General features: G+C 40.6%; 1 protein-coding gene across 4 annotated transcripts in view; it reads right to left on the reverse strand.

Annotated features, from left to right (window-relative positions):
* The window catches only part of mib2 (MIB E3 ubiquitin protein ligase 2), a 40590-nt gene that overhangs the window by 20502 nt on the left and 1273 nt on the right, over positions 1 to 18815 (reverse strand). The window contains exons 2-7 of one of the 4 annotated variants that reach the window (XM_089009158.1): positions 17917 to 18000; positions 10032 to 10415; positions 8329 to 8500; positions 2133 to 2239; positions 281 to 475; positions 21 to 163 (exon numbers count right to left, since the gene is read on the reverse strand). In XM_089009158.1, coding sequence (XP_088865284.1) covers positions 21 to 163; positions 281 to 475; positions 2133 to 2239; positions 8329 to 8500; positions 10032 to 10254 — 840 coding nt within the window. In that variant the 5' untranslated portion in view covers positions 10255 to 10415; positions 17917 to 18000. Of the gene's footprint in view, positions 1 to 20; positions 164 to 280; positions 476 to 2132; positions 2240 to 3018; positions 3329 to 8328; positions 8501 to 10031; positions 10416 to 17511; positions 17725 to 17916; positions 18001 to 18815 lie in introns of those variants that run through there. The other 3 variants (XM_089009142.1, XM_089009150.1, XM_089009167.1) reach the window with 3 other exon arrangements.

The following is an 18815-nucleotide window of genomic DNA, read 5'->3' on the forward strand; positions in this document are numbered from 1 at the left end:
AGAAGACAGTATTAAAATACCTCTGCCATTTTTGGATTCCAACCCCCGTGACCCTCCTGCATTTGCCGCAGGATATCCACCTCCAAGAGACATTTGACTTTGTCACCCTGCTGGAAAGAATGGCCATCAGCACTCTCCTGGCGCTGCAGCTCTGCATGCTCCCCTGGATAGACAAATGAGTCGACGTTATTATTATTATTTTATTTACCCCGCTGCCAATTGCAAAACTACTGACGTTACTTTACGTAATGTACACAATATGTAAAGGAATCTAACTCACCAAGTACTGGCAAGTGGTCTTTGTAGTAGAACCCCCCTTGGCCATCAGAAACATATTTGAGGTCCACTTTTCCTTTATGCCCCATTCGATAGACATTGGTGGTCCCATTAGTCCAATTCACGCTAGCAACGCTGCGACCGGACTCCGTATCCCAGCCACGAATGTCCACTACCTTCCCAACTTTACCCTCCCCGCCTACACACAAGTAAACAAATCGTCAAGAGATCATCAGTGTTGGTAAACAGGAGATCAAGAGAGAGGTCTTTTGAAGACTGAGAGACGTCAGCAGCGTTACTCGAGGCATGAAGAAAAAGGGGAAGAAATGTCAACAACAGATTACAGCGAACGTAAGAGATCATGCCGGTGAAAATAGAAGGCGGTGAGGTCACAGCGTTCCGAGGTCGACACAAATGTGTGGCAAAAATAGATCAATTTCCCACTGCGGCATTGGCAGGTGGCGAAGTGCTTTTTTCCCCTCGGTGCCCGAACGCACCAGATCAACCAGTGACCCGTAAGGCTACGTGACAAGCTGGTGGTTATTGAGCATGCTCAGACTCCTTTGCAACACCCCCAGGTCTTTGATCTCAAAGCCTCTAAAAGGACATTTTGACTCATTTGCGCCAGCCCAGAAATGGGGAGTTTCTCTATGTTCAGGAACAACAAAAGCAGGAATAAACACAGAGTTTTCATTTTGTATTTGCCTTAAAGGACAACCGACGTCACTTTTTTGTTTTTTAACTGACATCAGAAAAACGTTTTATAGCAACTAAAATACCAAAAACACGCAGTATGATATTTTCATTCAAATGCAAAACACCAATAAAAATGACTTGGAAAAAAAAGTGTCCAAAATCTGCAAAAAAAATGAGCTGCGATTTGGGCATTTTCAGAAAGCCCCGCCCCCAGTTCGTGACGTCACGCCAAGACGTCTTGCATTGCTGGAGAATCAAAACAATGGCTTCAGATTCGGAGAATATGCTTTCTTGTTACACAACTAGTCATGAATATGATTCAAATAGTTCTGAAGAGGAAAGCATACATGTTTGCAATCGATTAAATAATTTATTCCGTGCCATTTTGAGGCAACATTGGGGGGAAATGTCTCACCCAAAAAGAGGCACAAAATGGCCACCGAGCTGTTGTGAGGAATGAATCAGCCCGGTTCAACAGGCTGATAAATTCCTTCCATGGAGCTTGGACGCCCTCTTCTGGCGCAACACGAGGTTTTCAGACCAAACAAGTACAGCAAAATACATTGACGTGATGGAAGGACTGCTACAATGTGTCTTTTTTTCGGTCAGGGGCATTCCTTTCGTGACGTCACGTACGGACTCGTCACCAACTCAAAAACAAGACTTCCTGAATATTCAGCGCGAGTCTTAAAACGTAAAATATAGCTATATGCGGTGGAATCTTTGTAAAATACGCTCAGTATAAGTCATTTGAAGCCATTTTACAAATTATGGACACTACTTGTCCGGCCGGAGACGTCGGTTGTCCTTTAAAGTAGCATTCATTTCTCGATTGCGCAACAGGAACTTCTCGCGTCCACAACCCAGAGGGGCATTTCTCTACACATCATTATTTTTAAGGTCGACGATGTGAACATGGCGGGTGAAGGGGCTTTGGGTTATGAAAAAGCTGCAGTAAAGAATCGGGACAGCGACATGGAAATGGCGAAAGGCATAACGGGCATGTGCAGGCATGTTAACATGACGCGAGGTCGGGCGAGCCGAGCGGCAGATGAATAGAAACACTTTGAAAAACAATCCCCGGGCAAGACGGCAGTACAATCGGCAATTCAAGATGACAGGGAGGGTGGGGGGCGGCAACCCTGTCAAAAACCACTCACCATCTTGGTTGCCCCAGTCCCAGTCAGGTCCACGGACCACCTTCACCCCCTGGAAGATTCCTTTCAGGATAAACCGAGGGAGGTTCTGCCTGGGTGCCAAACTGACCCTGTGACGAAAACATGGAGAGACAATAAAGGAAACTCTTTGAAAGCATGGCACTTTTTGTCCTCGAACACAAACAGTAGGGTAACAAAACACAATGTCCGATCTTTGAAACACGTCACAAACCAAATCAATGTAGCTCACCCGTCATGAATTGGTACATACAGACGATACATATCACTGCATAATTGCGTGATATTTAGCAGAACAAAAAGGGAAGGTTCAGACCGACTGAATCAACGATTAAATAAACTAATCATCCATCCATTTTCCGTACCACTTATTCCTCATTAGGGTTGCGGGAGGTGCTGGAGCCAAGCCAAACCGTCTTCGGACACTAAGCGGGGGACACCCTGAATTGGTTGCCAGACAATTGCAGGGCATACAAAGACATACAACAGTCACACTCACACCTAGGGCCAATAAACTTATAAATAAACACATAAATAAATAAACAAGCCAACAAACAAACAAACAAGGAAGCAAGCAAACAAACAAATAAATAAATACATAAATAAATAGGCGGATAATACACCCCAAAAAAATTGGTGGGCTGCACCAATGTGAGTTTGACACACATGTCCTGGGAAAATTCAATTTCCATGAATTTGTTTTGATAAAATATGAACTCACGATACCGCCTCTTAAATGACACCTTTCCAGATCCACTCAAATATTTTATTAGATTAAAACAAACAAACAAACAAATAAATAAATAAAACAGGCTCCCATGAGCATCACTTGGTACATCCTCTACTCAATAATCAAATTCAGGAAACTTACCTTATGGTAAAGATTTGATCAGATCTTGGTGCAAAGGAACTGCCTATTCCCATACTTTCTCGAAAAGATCAAACGCCAACGCTCATCTCAACTGAATAACATCGCAGAATGGTTCAAAAAACAACAACAAAAAACAAACGGAGTCTAGTGAATGCCGTCAATAAATGTCAGTGAAGCTTCGTTGACCAGGAATCTAACTTGAAGGCTTTATCTAGCTTCACATTCAAATGTGAAGCTTCAGTTTAATTCATTCTCTGGACAGACTTGTCCAGTTTCCTAAAAATCTCCAGCAGAAGACGGCAGCAAACATCCGAGCTCGGAAAGAGCTACTGTAGTGGAATAGTGTGCTTTTGAAGATAGCTGCTTGGAGGCTAATCCTTGAAAGCAGAGCTTTAAGAGAGCGAGCAAGCTCAGGGCAATGCATTGGTGTTGCCTTAAACGCTTAAGAGGAGCCAAGTTCACACCAGGCATCTCGACGTCATGTGTTGATTGTTGTTGAATCCCGTTGAGCTCTTTTCACGGTGGCCCGGGTCACGACAACACTCACAACTTTTGCGCTGTACAATAGCTAGTGGCTATGAAAGCTTTTCCGCTGGCAAAACTAGGCGCTCCAAGGTATTATTTTGAATATCCGAACAGGCTGCGTTGCTGTCAGTGACAGCAACGACTGCTCACTGGTTGAGAAAAATTCTTTACAGGAAAAATTGAGGATCCATGGCAAGGGATGACAAAAAAAAAAAAAAAATACAGTAAAGTCTTGTTATATCGATAGTACTGCTTATTACGATACTATTTCTATGAACGCAAGGAGAAAATTTACATGCCGCAGGATCGGATATATCGATAGTCCGGTTATATCGATATTTTTTCCGACTCCTGAGAATATCGATATAACAAGACTTTACTGTAATTAATTTTACACAAGCCAGTTGGACTTGTTAAATTTAGGGTGTGCACCAGAGAAAGCTGTTTAATTCCACAGGTCTTCTGTAAATTTTAATCAGAGATGGTGACATGTGTCGCTTTATGCATGATTATGTTTTTTTTAGATTAGACAGTGGAGAAATGTCCATTTCACAGCAGCAAACTTATGAAAGGAAGAGGAAAGGAAATGAAATATCAAAATAACAAAAATATATTTAGATTCCTAGTCCATTGGCTTTTAGAGACATTTTCATTTTTAACTGTGGTTTTCTGTTTTGTTCATTTTAGGGGGGGGGGGGGGGGCATTCTGCCCGTTGCTTATCATTGGGGGGGGGGGGGTGATCGCGGGAGGTTGGTTAAATATCTTTTTTCTTATTGAGACACAGAGAGGCAAAATAATAGCATGTTGGCTCAGCGAGCTTTAATAAAGTGTTATTTATTAGAACGCTATCCTTGTTAATGACCCGATGACGTGACAAGAAGAAAGCAAAGCCAACCAACGGCATTATCCAAACAGACATTCTGAGAAAGACAACAGCTCTATTAAGGGATCAAGATTTCTAATCCTGAAAGACCAAATGTCACCTTTCTGACCAGACGGGATCGCAGCAGTAGAGCTACAACTCCTATCCTCGGTCAACAAGTCAGCCAAGGTTTACCTTCAGTGAGCTATCAGACAAGCACGCAAGCGTCAAAGCAGCTGTTGTATTGCAAAACACAAAGTGACTGACAAATGTCAAGTCCGCAGGGATTATGTTGGGATATCAGAGCATCGTGGTTCAATGAAATCCCGCAAAATAAAATGTACTCAGTACGGGATTATTGTTCAGTGGGAAAGGCTTCAACCTGTTGGAAGTTGTGCGGCTTGATATGCGAGAGCAGGTGGACATGCCCAGATAAATTCCCAGATGCTGCGTGTGGGTTGTTTGGGTGTCAGAGGCGATTAACTAACTGCGGAGCGACCATCTCATAAACATATGGCACACACGTATGCTCTTTCGAGCACCGTCAGCGTGTGGAAGCATGCACGCACACAAACACACATACCACGATGTATACTGACCACAATTAACAAAATTATAAATAATAAGAATTTACTCACCACACCCTCGCATGCAAATTTGAGTGATTCGGAAATAAAATTGGTTATTAATAATTCATTTAAAAAACTCGTCTTTCCTAGTACAGTAGTTTGTTCATGAGTGTAGTTTAATTTTAATAAGGCGTGTTTCTGCCACCTATGATTAGGACCCAAGCTATGGACCAGAGGAAGGGGAATGTAGCACGTCTGAGCCTCTCCATAAATTGACTTTATTGACAATGTGAGTGGGCAAGTAGCACCAAAGTGCCTCAAAATTAATTGTATTAGTTATTAACATAACTTCATAGATCACGATACTCACACATTTCTTTGTCACTGCTATTATGTGCTAAAAAAGTGTTTTGTTTTTTTTTCAATATGAGTTTTTTTTTCTTAAGTATTGAAAGAGTAGCGATGGCTTTTTATTTTGGATGTCAAATTTCTCCACAACATCTTCATAACGATATATTAAATCTCTAATGGAAATAAATACTGTAGCACCATATTCGGCACATCAATGCAACTTCATTTGGCCTTTTAACATTAGTTGTCAATGTACAAAACATCGATGCTCATTCATTTTTTAACAAAAGAAACACTCATGTAGGGTCATATAATTTCCATCGAATGCAATTGGATAAACACTTGCTAACAATTCCATTCCATAACAAAAACGTGAAATGAACTTCAAATAGAACAACTTGAGCCGGAGCATAGGAGTTAGAACAAGGATCTCCACTGAAACCAGACTAAAATGTCTATTCCAAAAACAAAAAACGTTGGGCCCCATGACTGCCATTAAGACGCGCTCCAGGGGGAAAATTATCAGACAGAGAGAAAAAAAAATGAAATGAAAACATTGCATAGTGCAGAACTTTCTGTCACCCAATGCATCTCACACAAAATCCTAGACAAAAGTTAATCAGAATCTTCTCTTTCAACCAAAAGCAATAATTCATTTGAGAAATGCATGATGTTGAAAATTTATTATTATTATTATTATTATTGATAGGATTATAAAAGGTAAATCTGTGAAACAATATATAATTTCTTCACATTATGTAAGCACAGGGCTGTATTGATTGAGTAGGAAGGATAAAGTAACACTCCGCAAATACAAAATGGCACCGCTGAGCAGGGTGTGGAGTGTGGTGGGGGGTATTCAGCTCAACTTCTGCGAAAAATCAATCTCTGTTACACCAAACTGCAAGTGGTGTCAAACTATTAGATAATAGGTAGTAGGCAAGAACAACATTTCAGTTATCACAGTAGCATTTCACAGGAGTGGGGGGAAAAAAAACACGCCACTGCTTTGTTCATAGGAGATTGAGAAAGAGAAAGCTAACAGGTACATTGCTTCCGTTTATTAGACCACCAGTCAAAAAGACCATCCAAGCATCAACTGCATGAAGGCAGACGTGGTCAAATTCACTGAGCTCTTTGCCGTTTTGCTCCTTCTGAAGGACTTAATTTAATATTTTCAGTTTAAATGACACAAAAAAACAAATTATAACCAATCAAGGAAAGAGGGTGGGGGTAGCAAACAACAAAATGCCACCCCACCTCCCACACTCCCAAAAAAGCATAAAGAAACAGCTATATACACTGTCCTTTTAATAATTGTCACTACTATTTTAGGTGTGGTTTTTAGCTTTGAAAAAAAATACATTTGAAAAAATAATATAGGACCAAATATAGACAGAGACAGACAGATATACAGACGGCAGGCTAGCCAGCTAGGTATCGAGCTCGCCGGCTAGCTAGCCAGCCAGCCAGCCTGTCAGCTAGCTAGCCAGGCACCCAGCAAGATAGCTATCCAGCAAGGTAGCTAGCTAGCCAGCTAGATAGCCAGCAAGATAGCCGGCTAGCTAGCCAGCCAGCCTGTCAGCTAGCTAGCCAGGCACCCAGTTAGCTAGTTAGCTAACTACCTAGAGATAAAGATATTTATTTACACTAAAATATATCTGTTACATAAAATATGTAGGTCATACATATATCGCCTCATTTAAATGAGTACAGGACATCCTGATGACATTCAGGGAGCGCCGGCAGCAGATTGGAGCGCTGCGGTGAACTGATGCAGAAGAGTGCATTCTACAACTTAGGCCAGTAAATTGGGATACACGGGATGCTTGGAATCAGCTCACTAATCGTTGTAGGGCAGCCGGCATGGCTCGCGTTGGGTTTACGTGAGCTAAATCGAACACGCAAAAACATCGCACACCAGCAGTCTTGCGATAATGATGACATTATATCTATGAGACTTTCCAAAGAATGTCCCATAATTGGAATTCATGGCCCTTTTAGGGATAGCAATTACTACATTGGACAGTTTATCAGGTTACAGGGTCAACAAAAGGGTTAATATCCGGGTACACACTGACTAACCCTTGAGAATAAAAATCGAAAAAATATATTGTCTCTGCAATGCAAAAGACCTTTAAAATATGTTGAGCGGACAGGTTATGTGAACTGAAGCGATGTATTGGAGGAAAACACCTGCCTGAGTATCCACGCTGGGCAATGACTGCACATAATCACACAATAATAAAATTACATTAATTCACTGTTTCGGCTGAAATACAGAATCAGTCATTGGTTTCCTTTTAATAATAATACATATTATTTCTAAGCGCCTTTCAAAACTCTCAAGGACACTTTACAGTCATGGGGCTGTTGAATGACATCTATTTGTCTCAAATGTTCCGTCTCTGTTATCAATGCCATTTAAATAAAAAAATCCGATTTAGGTGTTATTTCACATTTAATTTATTTACTTATTTATTTATGTGGTTTATTAATTTGGTTCATTTGTTTATTTATTTTGTTTGGGTATTTATGTATTTGGTTTATTTCATTTATTTATTTATTTATATATTGATTTATGCATGTAATAATGTAATCATCTATTAATGTAACTATTTATTTTATACATATTTATATTATTATTTATTTATATATATTTATTATTTATATGTATCCTCTATTTATCCTATTTATTTCTCTATTTATTTATTTGTTTGTTTATTTTTGCAGATACCTTGCTCATATGCACAAGATTAGTAGGAAACGGTATGTGTCATTCTGCTAACCGCCCCAAAAATAAATAAATTAGCCATGAATAGCATTACTGGAAAGTAAATGGAAAACACTCATCTATACAGAAAAAAAAACAAAGCAGACTGTCGGTCCTTTAAGTTCTACATTTAACCCCTCTGATTTTACCAGCGGGGTTTGGTCCAACAACACAATGACGACCGAGATTAAATTAAAGGTGATGAAGCATCCCGAAGAAGAATACTTACGGCTGAGAATGTGCCGTCTCATAACGCTCAAACGAGTGGCTCAGGTCATGTTTGTTGTTCATGTAGCAATGTGTGCACAGGTCATAGTCAAAGCACACTTTGCACTTCCATCGCATTCCCATGATGCCGTGTTTCTTGCAACTGTCGCAGATGATATTGGAGTGACGCACGCCTGCGGCAGATGAAGGCGTAAAAATTCAGTGAGGCAGAAGAAGGAATATTGATGCAAAACAACAGACACGTGGCAACACTCAACTTTGTCACAGATGAACGCAGCAAAACGCTAACAGTATGAATGTCTTTTAGCAAGTAACCATCGTCAGACTGGTGTTGGTTTTCCCCAGCCACTTCAGTGTCTGTGGACAACCGACGCCTCCGGACAAGTTGTGTCCATAATTTGTAAAATCACTTGAAATGACTTCCATTGAGTGTATTCTACAAAGATTCCACCGCATATCGCTATATTTTACGTTTTAAGACTGAATATTCAGGAAGTCTTGTTTTCAAGTTGGTGACGAGTCCTGACGTCACGTCACGGAGGGAACGCCCCTGACCGAGAAAGCGACACACAATGCATTTTGGGTACTTTGTTTGGTCTGAAAACATCGTGTTGATCCGTGTTGATGGTGAAATTAGAAGGAAAACACATCAATAACGCAATTGTGAATTTTTGTGTGTTGCACCAAGACTGCTATTTGATACTAGCTGACACAAATTCTCAGCAGACAAATCAGCCCATTTCCAACGGGGCTTGGGCGCCATCTTGTGCATTTTCTGGGACGCTACATTGGAGTCCTGACGGCTCGAATTGATCAGAATCAGAATCATCTTTATTGCCAAGTATGTAGGACACACAAGGAATTTGTTTCCGGTAGAACACGCTGCACTAGTATCGTCGTCAAAAAAACTGCTAAGTGGCACTATACAGTTCCATTTTGGCTACTGTTGAAGAGTTCAAAGAGTTAATGGCTTGGGGGAAGAAGCTGTTTAAATGTCTGCTGGATTTGGTGCGCATGGATCGGTAGCGCCTGCCTGAGGGGAGTAGCTGGAAAAGGTGGTGGGCAGGGTGCGGAGGGTCCAGTAGGATTTTCCGCGCCCTTGTTCGGATTCTTGCAGTGTGCAAGTCCTCGAGAGTGGGTAGGGCGGTGCCAATGATTTTTTCCGCCGTCCTAACTGTCCGTTGTACTTCTTTAATCTATTGCAAACATTTATGCTTTCCTCTTCAGAACTATTTGAATCATATTCATAACTGGATGAATAACAAGAAAGCATCTTTTCCGAATCTGAAGCCACTGTTTTGATTCTAGAGCACGGCAAGACGTCCTGGTGTGACATCACAAACAAGGGGGCGGGACCTTCTGAGACTCGCCATTTTAGGGGTCATTTTGAAGTAGTTTTGGGACACTAACTCATTTTTATTGGAGGTTTGCATTTGACTAAAAATATCAGCCTGCGTGTTTTGGGTATTTTAGATGCTATAAAACGTTTTTCTGATGTCAGTTAGGAAACGAAAAAAATGTGTCGGTTGTCCTTTAAGCTGCATTGAATATTTATGTAGTCCTATAACTCAATACTGTGCGGGTCCTGAAATTTCAGTGAAAATGAAAACACCCTTGCACTGGAGTGGACACATTGTCTGGCAGTGAATGAGTTAAAACCACAGAAGATCCCATTTTGTCGACCCAAGCCAAAAAAGTGCTTACCGATTTGAGCGTTGTCATACAGCAGCAAGTCGTAGGCGGACTGGTAACCGGTGCGGTAGTTGGTCCTCGTGCCGCTGTCCCACTGAACGACCACCGTCTTGTCCGGGGTGGTGGTGCTCCCTTGCCGCCCAATCTCCACTACGGTCCCCACGTGGCCCTCGCCATCATCCTGGTTCCCCCATTTCCAGTCCGTGCCACGAACTACCCGCATGCCCACCTCCATGCTGCCTTTACCGCGGCCCGGCTTCGGGGCTGCGCTTAAAGACGGACGCCTGGTAGCGCTGTCGCTTCCGCTGCGCCTCCGGGCCTTTGTGCAGGCCCGCGCCGATGAGAGTGCAGGGAGGGAGGGTACCAAGGTGGGTTCCAGGAACAGATCAGGGGGAACTGAAAGATGAGGAGAAAAAAGAAAACAAATCAAATCTCGGAGTTTGTTTTTCTAGCTTGCGTTATCCAAGACTTTGCGATTGCTTGATTCGAGAGAAGGGAGGTGCATGACATCACGCATGCACGTACAGAACAAAAAAATCTAAACAACAAAGCCCTCTGGCATACTATTCACCAAGACATGAATGTTCTATTTTTGTGACAAACCAAAAAAGCAAAACCACCATGAACAGGCAGTAACTCTGTCCGCCATTTTAGTTGATATTTATAGAGCACAAAGAACTCCCACACTGGCACTTTTGACTGATAGCTTGTTTCATTTGGAATAATGTCAACAGGAAAGCAGCAGCAATTATGGGAGAAACTAAAATTGAAGTGTAGATTGAAACCATCTCAGTCATTTCCAGGGGACAACTCATGACATCGATTGGTCGCACAGGACATCGAGGCGTCCATTTTATGGTGTGTCGTAATGTCTCTTCAAATGTTCAATTGAATGAAAGAAATGATCGTTTAAGCTCATAAATGGACTTATTGTGTTCTTATTTTTGTCTTTTGAACCGGTTTTTCAGCCAGTCACAGGGCACACAGAGACGACCAATCATTCACACAACCATAGACAATTTTAGAGTACTCAGAGAAAACCCAGAGTTTTGGATTACGCTGCAAACATGTAAGAGTTATTCATTATAAATCCATTTGATAAAGTTCCAACTTAACTCATTCACAGCCACACGATGTGCAAAAATGTGTCAAAGTCAGCTTTATTGTCAAATATGCTAATATGCATGACATACAGCACAGATGAAATTACTGTCCTCTCGGACCCAGCATGCAAGGCACTTATAATTACTCCACTCCACTCCAGTGCCAGGGTTTTAGTCATATACATTCGGGAATGGCTGTGAATGAGTTAAATATTTAATTCCAATTGTCGAATGAATGCTTTGAAAGGGTGAACAGTGTGATCCAACAAAACCACAATTATCATGCCAAAAAAAAAAAACAAGTTCAGCTTGTTTGCTCATGAATGAATGTTTCATAGTCAAATCATCCCCTACCCCCATTGAGGCATTTCAAAGACCGGTGAACAAACATGGTGAAAAACAACAGGTTGAAAAACACTGGTTTCAATTCCTGCTTTGGTAAGAAAAACAATATTATAAATATTTGTTATTACCTATGAGAATTTTACATTTTCGGCAGGGATTTTGGCAAGTATCATGGAAGTTGGCCAGTTTCATTGGCTTTTGGGCCACAAAAAAAGTGATGTGGCGGGCCAGATCTGGCCCTCGAGTCTTGAGTTTGATACCCGTGGTGCAAAACCTCTTTGTCTCACTATCACCTGTTTTAAGCATCCGTCGTGCATCCAGATTTTTTTCCTTGGAAATTTAACCCAAAGAAAAAGATAAGTAAATACTACCACCATCACCCCACTCCGTCACACAGACACACACACAACACCCCCCCCCCCCCCCCTTCAAAGAGGCCACCCACTGTCTGTTTGGTCATCGTGAGCATGTGCAGAGTAAGAAACGTGGACTTACACATCAAAAGATAAACTGGCGAGGACTAGCACAGACAAGTCAAAGCCATGCTAGATTCAAGCGAGAACTCCTACACAACCAGTTCAGGGCAAAAAAAAAAAAAAAAAATCCACAGATCGCAAGAACAAATAAGAGACAAATGCTATTTTTTGCTCTGCATGGCATCATACTCAAATGTGTTTCGTCCATGGCTGCAACCAACGATTACACGGGTTCAAACAGTGGCTCGCGAAAGCAAATGACACTGGCCAACTTGAATGATGCTTGCCAAACTCTCGACTGAAAATTAAAAATTCCCATAGGTAATAAATAAAACACATTGTAAACATTTTCTTGTAACCTAATCAGTAATTGAAACCAGTGTTTTTTAAAACATTTTTTTTCACCACTTTTGTTCACTAATCTTTGAAATGCCTCAAAAAAAGGAAATGGGTGGGTGAGGGGGAGATTTGACTGTCAAACATTTATTCATGACCAAACAAGCTGAACTTGATTTTGTTGTTGTTGTTGTTGTTGTTGGGGGTCTCCAATTTTGAGGTTACACCGTTCACGCTATCAAAACATTCAGTAGACCAGGGGTGTCAAAGTCATTTTTTTGCCACGGGCCACATTGTCGTTATGGTTTCCTCTTGAGGGCCGTTATGAATTTGGGGAACCCAATAGAATGTTTAATCCCTTCCTCATATTACATATAGAGCGCACAACAAATTAATGAATAACTAGTTTTCAAATCTGAAGTCAAGAATAATGACTGTTATTGTGGTTTACATCCCAAAATATGAAATTTTGGTTAGGATTTTAGCAAGCATCATGGAATTTCACAAGTTTGATTTGCTTTCGCGGGCTGAAGAAAATGATGTGGCGGGCCAGATTTGGCCCCCGGGCCTTGACTTTGACACCCGTGCAGTAGACGATATTAAGTACATCTTTCAATCTTAGATGACAAACCAATCTTCCAAATGACGTTTATTGGGCTGAATCCCAATCACACCGGTTTTATAATCAAAGCAATAACTGAAATTCCAAAGACTTGAACACATTTCAATTCAACGATGCCCAAATAATGAATCCGTTCTTTAAAATTAAAGATCGATTAACTTTGCAAATTTCCCCATTGTGGAACGATGAAAGGTTTTCTGATTTAATTGATGTGTAATAAATTAATTTCAATTTGGGGCTGATCATTGCAGTGCTAAATTTGATCTTTTGTTCAGAGATTCCATTTCAAACTGGGAGATAAATTCATGTGTGACATCCTGGAAACAACGGCAAATTCCAAAACAGACTCTTGACTGAATTTGAAAAAAAATCTAGCCAATTTCTTTTTTTGGGGAAATACTGACCACGAGGCTCGAGTCAAAAGGACTCACTCTCGGTGCTCACACCTTCTAAAAAGGAAACATCGTCTCAATTTAGCTTTCAAGGTGACAGGATGACGGAGACAAAAACAATTCCCTGCGCAGAAACTGATTAGGTGAGCCCTTTTTGAGAGTCAAATATAGTTACAAGTTATAAATAGGTTTCGACAGAGGCTTTTTTTCAGTTTTTTTTTTTCAAAAGGCACCATGAGTAAGAGAGTGTTGAAATGTAGCCTGTTTATCATAAACCTTACAGCTTTCAGGGAATTTGACACATTCAGAAGAAATTCCAAGTAGAACGGGAAACAGTGTTTTACTTCGAAGGTTTCTTTGTTTTTCTAGACAAAATAAACAGAGCCCAAGAACCATTTCAGGTGTTGCACACGTGATTGAAGGCAACCTTGATGTTGATTTTTAAAACAAGTTGCTTCCAGTGAGTTCAAAAGAGGTGAAGGATTAAAGATCTCAGCCCTCAACAACAGATGGACCGGTGACTGTCCTCCACGCTTCAAGACAACATCAACCTCTTCCACACATAAACAACAAGCGGAAGACAGGTGTTAGTCCACAACATAATTTATACAAACATGATGGCCAGGGGTCCGAAAGTGACGAGGATGACCACGTCTCCCAGGGCCGAATACTTTAACCCACAGGTGTCAAAGTCAAGGCCCGCGGGCCAAATCGGGCCCGCCACATCATTTTTTTCGGCCCGCGAAAGCAAATCAAACTTGTTAAATTCCATGATGATTGCTAAAATCTGAGCCAAAATTTCATATTTTTGGATGTCAACCACAATAAAAGTCATTATTCTTGACTTCAGATTTGAAAACGAGTTATTCATTAATTTGCTGTGTGCTCTATATGTAATATTTGAAGGGATTTAAACATTCTAATGGGTTCCCCAAATTCATAACGGCCCTCGAGAGGAAACCATAACTACAATGTGGCCCGCTGCAAAAAAATGACTTTGACACCCCTGCTTTAACCCAATCCCTGAGGTATTAAAAAGAGACATAATGAGGACAGCCAAAATTCTAAATTCTTGCCATTCTGTTCAAAAATGTTTTAAATCAAATCTATTCTACAGCAATTACTATCCTTATAGTATATATTTTCAATGCATCCATCCATTTTCCGATCCACTTTGTCCTCACAAAGGTCACGGGTGTGTGGGAGTCTATCCCAGCTGTCTTGGACCAGTAGGCAAGGGACACCCTGAACCGGTTGCCAGCCAATCATGGGTCATATATAGAAGTACTACCACTAGAGTGGACAATCACGCCTTGGGACATTTTAGCGCATTCCATTAAGCTACCACTCGTGTTTATGGAATGTGGGAGGAAACCGAAGTACCCTGAGAAAACCCACCTAGGCAGGAGTGCTAACTTGTCATCCAAAGTGTCCGCTGGGCTGAGAGAATATTCATAAAAAATGTTTTGACACGCAATGAGCTTTGAAATGGTTAAAACTGGCTTTGTGTTAGCATAAAGATGAGACCTCACAGCCACCTCCACCCCCACTTGTCAGTGTTTAGGTCGCGCAGTGCAAAGATATACGACGTGTTTGTCAGTCTTGACACAAGCAGGCCTGGCTGAGTTCACTGATAATCATCTGTGGAGCTGCTCCGAAATGGAAAAATGAATCATGCTCACATGCGCGGCTGTTTGAAGCATGTGGCTTTTATCCACACACACTCCAGCCCTTGTTTTGAATACAATTACACTGGAAGTGGTAGAATTGTGTGGTGGACACGCCACGTTAAGGTGGAAAGAAAAATCAGGATGCTGGTAACTTTTCTGCCATTTTCCCATGGACACAAGAGTTCTTGAATGATTTGATACTTGGCCACAATTCATTTTTAGTCAAGGAGATACAGTTTGAAATACAAAACTACTATTGATCAACTCATGAACTCTTAATGAATCTGATTTAGGACAGGAGCATTAAAATTTTGGGAAAAAAAGCTTTTTTTTTTTTTTTTTTTGGGGGGGGGGGGGGGGGGTCCAAAATAACCATATTTGTGCACATTGTCATATATTGTCATTTGAATTAGCATACCAGTATCCAGCAGTGAGCCTTCAGTAGTGCTACGTCTGAATTAATCCAAACCCAAATAAGTATTTTCAGACTATAATAATAATAATACATGTCATTTAGAAGTGCCTTTCAAAACTCTGAAGGATGCTTTACAGTCACAGAATAAAACTTTTTTTTTCTGCTGAACAACAGTTACTGCAGCTACAGCTGCGACTTCTTCTTTTCTTCTTTTCCTTTCGGATTTTCCCTTCAAGGAGTTCTCTACCTGAATGTAAAAAGGTTCGGGTGCAGGATGAGCAGCTGCGACTCATAAGAAAAATGGGGGTGATTTACCAGTAGTCCACTAGAGGGTGCCGTTAGCCAGGAAATAAGGCCTGTGAGAAATCTGATTGGTTAAAACAACAGTTATCAAAACGTATTTTATTTTAGAGGGCCCGAAGAACTGATTGTGAAGGCGTTCGGGTAGACTTCTGACCCTAGTAACAAATGATGGCTGAAATGTGATTGGTTAAATGACATCTGGAAGCAGAAAACGGGGGGATATCAATGAAAGGAAGCTGAAAGACAATTTGGAATTATTGAATAATAATTTATGGACGAAATCTAATTAACATCAGTCTGTGATCCAGATATTTTTAGGCCAGCAGCAATGACGGTCCACCACTGCCAGTTTCACATGATTAAAAAAAAGCCTGGTGGGCAATTTAGTGTAAGAAGAAGATTGTTTGCAAGAGCGAGAGTTTGATGATACAGGTCAGTTAGTGTAAATAAATTTAAATGGTGACAAACAAAAAAAAAGAATGGGTACTTTTGCAAAAAATTCAAACAAAAGTAAAAAGCAAGGAAATAAAATGACAGCCGAAGAACTTTGGATTAGTATTCTTAATATTAATTTAACATAATCCTAAAAATAAATCATTTTAATTTTTTCAATAAAAAAAACGCATTTTAAAAATTTGTAAACAACAAGAACAGATGCACCACATAAAATAGACCAGCGGGTTGCAACGCCGCTAATCACGACTAAAACGCAATGGTATCCGCACACCTTTAAAGGACAACCGACGTCTCCGTACAATTTGTGTCTATAATTTGTAAAATGGCTTCAAATGACTTCTACTGGGCGGATTTTAATAAGATTCTACAGCATATAGCTATATTTTACGTTTTAAGACTCGCGCTGAATATTCAGGAAGTCTTGTTTTCGAGTTGGTGACGAGTCCGTACGTGACGTCAGAAAAGGACCGCCTCCTTACCGTAAAAAAGACGCATTGTAGCGTCTTTCCATCACGTCAATGTATTTTGCTGTACTGTTTTTTTTTTAACCCATATCTTACACCCAAAAGCCGCCAGGAATATATCAACCTGTGGAAACGGGCAGATTCATTCTTCACCGGAGCTGGTCGCCATTTTGTGCCTCTTTTTTTGTGAGAGATTGTCCCCCAATGTTGCCTCAAAATGGCCCAAATAAATTCTTTAATCGATTGCAAACATGTATGCTTTCCTCTTCAGAACTATTTGAATCATATTCATAACTGGATGTGTAACAAGAAAGCATATTCTCTGAATCTGAAGCCATTGTTTTGATTCACAAGCAATGCAAGACGTCTTGCAGTGACGTCACAAACTAGGGGCGGGACTTTCTGAAAATGCCCAATTCGCAGCTCAATTTTTTTTGCAGATTTTGGACACTTTAAGTCATTTTTATTGGTGTTTTGCATTTGACTAAAAATATCATACTTCATGTTTTGGGTATTTTAGATGCTATAAAACGTTTTTCTGGTGTCAGTTAAAAAACAAAAAAGTGACATCGGTTGTCCTTTAACACTGCGTACTGTACATAAAAAAAAGCGGCTGAAACTGGCTGATGTCAGTATCGCTCGATGGCCAAAGGACTTTGCCAAAAATCAATACAAGCCCTGAGTAAATAACCCATCAGAACACATTTCTTCACAAAGGTGACGAGGTTAAATAAGACGCTACATTTTCCCATTTCAATCCACACCGTCCAAACACCCAAACGGGACGTCGACGTTTTCCAAAACGTCAGCAAAGAGACTTTAAAACCAACTCCAGTTTCATTCAACGCCATCGACCTTTCAAGGATAAACAAACGCGCTTTCACAAATGATCACGGATGAAGATACTCACTCCCAATGGTCTTCAGGCCGCTTTTGAATATGTCAGGCAACTGGATGTGCCGCGACAACGCCATTTTTTCCGGGTAGGACGGCAGACGGGACGGTTTAGGAAAGCGCCGTGCAGCAAGCAGTCATCTCACTAATGGGGGAGTGAAGCCTCTCGGCCGCAGTCTTTGTATTTGGTTTGAAAGTGAACCTTGCCCTTTTGTTTTTGGAACAGGCTGCTTTTCGTCTCCCTCACTGACAGTTGTTGCTCAAGGACATGGCTCGAGCTGTCTTATCAATGATAGCCATGCTTGTTTAAGCGAGGTAATCAAATTAAATTAGGAAAAAAAAGAGGGGACGGTCACACAAAGACACTGTGTCCTATGGAAAAGAACTTTGGAATATCTCAAAGGGCAAAAACGTAAAGTACCTTTTTGATCATTTCTTCTCAAGTCCGAGTCAACATTAGGTCACATGCTGGTCCTTGCATATTTTCTACATATTTGGTACAAACCTGAACCAAAAAAAAAATCAAAAGATGAGAACATGACAGGAAGTGTTCAAGGGAATTTGAAAACAAAGTGAGGACTGAGTGATATTGGCCCAAAGCGCATATCAACAGTATGAATTGTAACCTTTCATGGTAAGCATAGAAATAAATTGAGTGTGTAAAATACATTTCAATCAAGTCATTTTGAATGGTTTCTATCACCCTTGAGCAAATACCAGAAATGAGATTGTATCTAATTTTGAGAACAACCATTGTGTCGATCTCAAAACTCAAACTGACTGTGCGCCGTCTGATGCAAAGTCATGCAACCAAATACAAATGACAATTGTAATTCTATAAATATTTTAGATAATGTTTGCTCTCTTCAACTCCTGTCATTGTATCGATATGTGTGTGTAATAAATAGATGAGCGAATGGCCTCTCAGATACATTTGGATTCCACTGAGATTCTATTTGGATGTCTTTGAGATTCCATTGAGATTCAATTGGATTCTATTTGGATTTCTTGGGATTCCATTGAGATTCAATTTGGATTCCATCAAGATTCAATTGAGATTCATTGAGATTTTATTTTGATTCAATGAAATTAAAGTTGGATTCCATTGAGATTCCATTTGGATTTAAATATAAAGCTTGGTGCAAGGAAAAGGCTTCAAAATCCACTGTGCATACATCTTTATCCAATGGATCAGGATCCATTTGTATTGATCGATTCATGTTGATGAATATCTGACAGATTTTTTGAATCATGTTTTCTCAACATTCTTTGGCCTAAAACGTTTTTGGAGTGAGAAAGATATTTTGTCAGACCACCCAA

This window comes from Hippocampus bargibanti, linkage group LG01, assembly GCF_051943395.1.
Source record: "Hippocampus bargibanti isolate YZ-2025 linkage group LG01, ASM5194339v1, whole genome shotgun sequence".
NCBI classification, from domain to species: domain Eukaryota; kingdom Metazoa; phylum Chordata; class Actinopteri; order Syngnathiformes; family Syngnathidae; genus Hippocampus; species Hippocampus bargibanti.